General features: G+C 33.3%; 1 protein-coding gene across 1 annotated transcript; it reads right to left on the bottom strand.

The window, feature by feature from the left end:
- Positions 1 to 2,412: 2,412 nt before the first annotated feature.
- On the bottom strand, positions 2,413 to 6,565 carry LOC107903779 (pentatricopeptide repeat-containing protein At1g53600, mitochondrial). Its single transcript, XM_016829938.2, has 3 exons — positions 4,010 to 6,565; positions 3,890 to 3,931; positions 2,413 to 3,175 (listed from the first exon to the last, which is right to left on the bottom strand). The coding sequence occupies exon 1, from the start codon at positions 6,470 to 6,472 to the stop codon at positions 4,271 to 4,273; it is 2,202 nt and encodes a 733-aa protein (XP_016685427.1). The 5' UTR covers positions 6,473 to 6,565; the 3' UTR covers positions 2,413 to 3,175; positions 3,890 to 3,931; positions 4,010 to 4,270.
- Positions 6,566 to 7,466: the final 901 nt, after the last annotated feature.

Below are 7,466 nucleotides of genomic sequence, written 5' to 3'. Positions count from 1 at the left end.
AATTGATATTCATGCAATTTACTTCTTATTCCAAGCTTATTAAAAATTCAAATATAACTTGTACAGCACATGTATTTCATAAATTTCAAAAATTTTCCAGGAATTTCACTACTTTGTAATTTAGTCCCTACACATGTTTTCACTAAAAATCACTTTGTAAAAGTGGTTTATCTATCAATAATCTTTCATTTTCTATCAAAAACTTTCAATTTACAGCATATTCATCCATGTTTAGTTTTCTAAACTTTGGTTTTCTTTTAATTTAATCACTCAAATAAAGAAATTAAGCTTTCCCGATCTCAAAAATATAAAAATTACTAAAAACGGGACATAGAACTTACCGATTCAAGCTTGAAAAGTTTCTTTTCTCTCTCCTAGGGTTTTCATGTATTTTATGAAGAAGAAGATGATATAAAATGAGTTTTAATTCTATTTAACCATTTGTCATACTTTATTTAATTCAATTTCTAATTTAATCTTTAATCTTTTTCAATTTTTCCATGGATGACTCATTAAAAATATCTACATATTTTTCATCAATGGTCTAATTGCCATATAAGGACTTCTCACTTTTAATTCTATAGCTATTTAATCCTTATAACTACTAGAATTCAACTTTGATATTTTATTCAATTTAGTCCTTTTTGCAATTAGACACATAATTGATAAAATTTTTCAATAAAAATTTTCATGCAATATTCCTATCATAATACTTATCATTTTATGAAATTTAAATAATTTCATTTTTCGAACTCGAATTTGTGGTCCCGAAACCACTATTCCGATTTCATTGAAATTGGGCTGTTACAAATTGTCTCACATACTCATGTCTTAAACTTATATGTCTAGACTTTCTATTGTACACCTTATGATACGCTCGGTACATGGTGTATTCACTATTATAATAACGAAAATGGCGAACCTACGTTATGGCCACAACTTTATATCTAGTAAGAGGTTTCTTAGCCATTACGCTTCCTTGCCAGTAGTCGACAAGGTTATAAATTTAGCCTCCGTAGTTGAATGTGAGATGCAAGTTTGTTTCTTAGAGGGTCAACTAATGGCTCCACTTCTGATCGTAAAAATCCATCTCGATGTGGACTTATTGTCACTTAGACTTGCAATTCAACTTGCATCTGAGTAACCTTCGAGTACCGCTGTATAACCACTATAGAATAATCTCAAATTTTTTGTTTTTCTCAAATTTTTTGTTTTCTTAATATAGTCAAAAATCCTAAAATTTCCTTTCTAATGATCGATACTAGGGCAATTTGTAAATCTCGCCAATTTGCACACAGTGAATGTGATATCGGGTCTAGTGCAATGCATTGCATACATTAGACTTCCAATTGAGTTGGCGTACTCAAGTTGCACTATAGTCCTCCCGTTATTCTTACTTAACTTGAAGTTTGAATTGTATGAAGTGTTCATATCCTTGATATGCAAGTATTTGAACTTTTCCAATACTTTCTTGATGTAGTGATATTGGCTTAATGCAAAGCCCCTTTCATGCTTTTACAACTTTATACCTAGAATTGTATATACCTTATTAAGATCCTTCATCTTAAAATTCGAGGTTAGATGCTCTTTGGTCTTGCGAACACCTTCCATGTTTGTCCCAAAAATTAACAAATCGTCTACATAGAGACAAATAATTACACCGTATCTATTGGTGAATTTAGTGTAAATACATTTATTCGCACCATTATATAAAAAAACCATGTGATAAAATAATCGAGTCAAATTTCTCATGCCACAGTCTAGGTGCTTGTTTTAAACTATATAATGACATGATCAACTTACACACCTTATGTTCATTCCTAGGAAGTACAAAACCTTCTAGTTGCTCCATGTAGACTTTTTCTTTGAGATCACCATTCAAAAAAGTCGTCTTAACATCCATTTGATGTACATGTAATTTATGGATAGATGCAAGTGCCATAAGAATTTGAGTGGAGGTCATCCTAGCATTGGTGCATAGGTGTCAAAATAATCTAGGTTTCACATCTTGAAAACCGGGTTGGTAGAGTCCGGTATTAGATTGTGGGCTCGAGAGATAAATTGGGTTTAAGAATTAAGATAGAATAAAAAATTAATTAATTAATAATTGTAATAATAATAATTAAACTAAATAATAATGGTATTAATAATCAAGGCATTAGTAAAAATTAATAAAGACTAATTTGGAAATAGTGGTTAAAGTAGAGGTTAATTGTGTAAATTAAAAACTAGTGGTTAAAAAAGGAGTAATTAGAACAAGGGAGAATAGAGGAGGACTTAGAGGGTAAATAGCCTGTTTTCAAAAATATGGTTAGTTCGCTATAAAAAGCCACACCCATGGTCTGTTTATTTTTATTTTGTTTCCCTCCATCCTTTTTTATTTTATTGTTAGATCTAAGATTGAAAGTTTTCTTTCAAAAAATTCTTCATCTTTTATATTTTCTTGGCATTGAAACACTCTATTCTTTCACCTTTGCAAGAAAATTACTATTTCTTCTTTAATTTCCTACCTAAACTTAGCTCGTTTTTACTCAATTGGTACAAATTCGTGGAGATTTTCTAATCTTCGCCATTGCATCTGCTACCTTGTATTCCTTACTAGCTCTAATGGACTCGCATTGCAATCGGTTGGCATCTGTCTCACTACCGAATTGTCACATTCTACCAAAACCTTTTTTGGACCCTGCCTCCCAAGCAATGCTGAGGCTGTCATATACCGCCTATAGCTCCACTTGCATAACAGTATTGAGGCCTAGAAACCTACTAAACCCACTAATCCAACAGCCATAACAGTTGCGAAAGATTCCCTCAGCTGAAGCAAGATTATTGCTGGTGTCCACTGCTCTGTCACAAATTTGTTTTATCCAGGCCTCCATCCAATCCCCATCGTCTTTCTATTGCCTCGAGCCTGCTGACTTTTAACAGCCGCCATGGTGCTCCTCAAACATGCAAGGCGTTTCCCATTTATATTAGTGGATTCCCAGCTGCAAACACTAAGTAGTTTCTTTGTTTCCACAGCCACCATATTATGACTCCAAAAGTATCCAGTTCACCACATTGATCGGCAAGTCCTCATTTAGAGGATTTAGAAAGGTGATGTCTCTGCGCCCATGTCCGAATATGCGCTAGACAAGGGTGTTGGATACGATTCTTCAAACAAAATAAAGATTTGGACCTGTAGCATCAAATCCAGATGTACCAAGTCATCAATAAGCATATCGCCATATCCTACAATAGTTAACTTCTAACACATGAACATCCAACTTATTAATCATTACCAGGTCATCAGTGCAAAATAAATTTAAGAATAAATATGAATTCAAGCACATAAAATATGTTGCATTTGACTTGAAGCTGCTCTCTCATACAAACCCCCCAGATTCATATAAGCAATATGATTAATAATCATGTGTGCATGAGTGCATTTGTGTTTCTCTGCTATGTTTGACTATGTAGCTCGGACTCAAATGTCATTGAGGAAATATACATGTTTTTGACACAGACATGTCTGAATATTCATCTAACATGGATGTATGATACGAGCACTTAGAGAAAAATGAAGAGTCAAAGTAATAGCATTTATGTGAAGAAGACACTCAGATGAGTAAGGCATACATCAAATCCAACCACATAACCACCTGCAGCAGGTAACTGGGCAGTAAAAGGGAAAAGGATCTGCCAGATTGTTTCCTCATGGTCTTCTATTTAACCAGTTTCAGAGAAGTAAAACTTTGTTCACCAAAAAAAAAAAAAAAGTTGAACAAACTTTATGAAGCAATAACATTACTATTTAGATTCAAGAAAATATTGGTCAGATTTGCATTTTTAAGAAGAATAAAAAAATTTACTCAAGATATGATATAAGAGACACATATATCATTTCCCTTACCTGGGGATCTGTAGCCGTCATAATTCTGGTTCAAACTCACATCTGCAAAATGGACAACAGATGAAAGATATGAGACTACACATCCAGTATACTAAAAGTAGAGCTACGAGTATCACTTACCCAATGGACTACATTCTTGACTCAGAAAAGGGAAGAGAACGCAGAGTAACATGAAAAGATGGGATGGTCAAGTTAACTCCTTTCAGCAAAGCAACATTGCTAGTGATAAAGGCATTTGTTCGCATTAGAAAAGCACACAGAAAATATAGAGACCAATGCATGGCCTGCTTGAACAAAGTCACAAGCCTTAAATAATAGAAACTATTACAGCAGAAGAGATCCTATGGAGAGCAAAGAGGAGGACCTTAAGAAAGGAGCCATCTATCTATAACAACCTAGCTCTTCCATTTCCTTCATAATTGTCTGTAATGTAACTCTAATCTCTTCTGAATCCTCATGAGATTGATCTCCTGAGAGAAACAAATGAACTTTGTCTTTAACTACCAACCAACTACACCCAGGGCTCTTCTTTATCCTTTTTGATTTCTTGTCTATTCTTACTTTGTCTCCATCTTTCTTCTTTCCCGAGATAGCATATAAGTTGGACAAAACGACATAAGGAGTTGCACTATCGGGCTCCAATTTAATAAGCTGCTGAGCTGCAAGCTTTGCGAAATCGATACGGAGATGAGTCATGCTTGCACCCAGGAGAGCTCCCCAAACTCCACTATGGGGATCAAATGGCATTGAATAAATTAAACCAACTGCTTCATCAAACAACCCAGCTCGGCCGAGGAGATCAACCATGCATGAATAGTGGTCAGGCCCTGGTTCTATGTTATATAAAGATGTCATGGATTTGAAGTGCTCCCATCCTACTTCTATGAGTCCAACATGGCTGCAGGTGGACAAAACAGCAAGAAAGGTTACCTGATTTGGCTCCTGCCCTTCACTCTGCATTTTCCCAAACAATTCAAGTGCTTCTTTAGCAAATCCATTTTGAGCAAAGCCAGTAATCATTGTATTGAAAGAAACAACATTCGGTTCTTTAATACTCATAAAGACTTGACAAGCATCGGCTACATTTCCACATTTTGAATACATTGAGACAAGCGAATTTTGAACTGACAAATCGAGTTCCAGACACATCTTTATTGCTTGGACATGGATTTGCTGCCCATTGCTTAGTATTGCTGAATTGGCAGAAGCACTCAACAGACTGCTCAAAGTATGAGAGTCTGGCTTTACTGATTTCTGAAGCATTTCAGTAAACCAGCGAAAAGCCTCCTCATACATTTCAATACTTACAAACCCTGAAATTACTACAGTCCATGCAACATCATCTTTCTCAGGCATCATTCTAAACAACTTGACAGCTTTATCAGTTTGTCCTTTACCAGAAAACCCCATAATCATGGTAGTCCAAGAAACTACATCCTTTCTAGGCATCCTTTCAAAAAGTTCATAAGCTTTCTCAATCTCATTCTCTTGAACATGGCCCATGATCAAAGAATTCCAAGAAACCAAATCTTTCCTCGTCATCAAATCAAATACCAAATTAGCAGAACCAGTACAACCAAATCTGCAATACATGGTAATAATAGAATTCCCTAGAAAAACAGAAAATTCGAATCCCAACTTTAAAACCAATCCGTGCATTTGAATTCCTTCTCTACATCTATCAAAATGTCCACAAGCTTCAAATATAACAGTCAAAGTAGTAGAATTAACCAAAACTCCTTCCTCTTTTCTCATAGCCGAAAACAAACCAAAACCATCAATTAAATATCCCATTTTTAGGTACCCATTAATCATTGTTGTCCAAGTAACTACATTTCTCTCCACCATCTTGTCAAACAACTTTCTAGCCTCCATAATTCTCCCACTTTTGCAATACCCATCAACCATTAGGCTCCAAGAAACGACATCTCTCTGAACCATTCCTTCGAAAATGCCATCTGCCATATCCAATCTCCCAGCTTTCACATACCCATTTATCAATACATTTGAACAAACCGGTTCCCGCCATTTCCCAGGAGTATTTTCGTAAATTTCCAAGGCCTTATCAAACCTTCCTTTACTAACAAACCCCGTGATCATCGTAGCATAACTCACTGCGTCCCGTTCAGACATGTTGCAGAAAAGCTCATAAGCCTCATCAACCATACAACCATTCTTATTATAAGCGGTGATCATCGCATTATACGAAGAAGTTGTTCTTTCAGGCATTTTAGCGAACACTTCACGGGCTTTCGAAATGTTCCCATTTTCTGCGTATGCAGTCAACATGGCAGTCCAAGATACGGTGCTTTTGAAGGGCATCCGGTTGAAGATTGATTCAGCTTCTTTGATATTTCTGTTTCTTCCATGTTGAGTAATCTGGGTATTGCAATAAACGAGGAATTTGGTATTTTTGCGGAGGATTTTCGCAGAGTTATGGACGATGCTATCCTTTGTTGCGGTGTGAAGTGAAGAAATGGAAATTTTGGGATGAAAAATGAGGTGAACATAGTAAAGGGAAGATTTTGATTTTGATTTTGTTAGCATTGTTAAGAAATGGAGTCCATGATTTTCCAAGTTCATAAAATTTTAAAGAAATCGAGTTAAACACCTATGCCGGCCGCAACTTCGGGGGCCAAACTATCCTTAACTTTCTTTTTACCTTAAAATCTACGCTTTCTTCCTAATTTACCCTCTGCTCATTTTAATATTTTTTTTTATTTTGAACATAAAAAAAGTTGCCCAAAATTTGTCATGTCATCAATGACGTGGTAAGTTGACAGTGATTGCGGGTGGTTGACCATTGATTGGTGTTGACTGATTGTTCATTGACATTGATCAATCGTTGATGGATAAAAAAAATATTTAAATATTTAAATATTGTAAAAAAATGCTTTAAATTGTAAAAACTAGTAAAAAATCATTTTATTTTTCAATTTATTTAAAAATATATAAATATAGATAAATTATTTAAAATATTAAGAAGCTCTAAAAAAAATAGTAAAGTTTTTTAAAAATTCTTATAAAATTGAAAAAATATTTAAAAATGTTTAAAAAATAAATTTTATTAGGTTAGTATTTGATATACTAGCAATATACGTTATTGTCTGTCTTTTTTTAATATTTATTTTTTAAATATTCTACTATACCATTATAAGACACTTGTTAACCCCGATTAAATAAATATAAATATTTAATATATTGACAATAGAGTTTTGGTCTTTTAGGGGTATAATAAGATATTAAAAAAATTAGTTTTCTTACCTTTTGAGATGCACGGATTGATTGTGTGTATAAATTTTTGAAATATAATATATTTATAATATTATAAATATAATTTATGCTTTAATTATGAAGAAGAAAATTTGAAAAATGAAACTCTTATGATATTTAGATATATAATTAATGATTTAGAATTTTAATATATATATGATATACTTTTTATCTATTAATAATTAAATATCATAAACTATTTTTTAGTTTTTTTATAATTTATAAATTATGTAAAAAATTAAAGTATATTATTCTATAAAAATATTAAAATTAATAAATTATATTATTTTGAAAGATGTAAAAT

Source organism: Gossypium hirsutum, chromosome A10 (assembly GCF_007990345.1).
Source record: "Gossypium hirsutum isolate 1008001.06 chromosome A10, Gossypium_hirsutum_v2.1, whole genome shotgun sequence".
In the NCBI taxonomy this organism is placed as follows: Eukaryota; Viridiplantae; Streptophyta; class Magnoliopsida; order Malvales; family Malvaceae; genus Gossypium; species Gossypium hirsutum.
The sequence above is the reverse complement of the archived record's forward strand: the minus strand, read 5'-3'. Positions and strand labels throughout refer to the sequence as shown.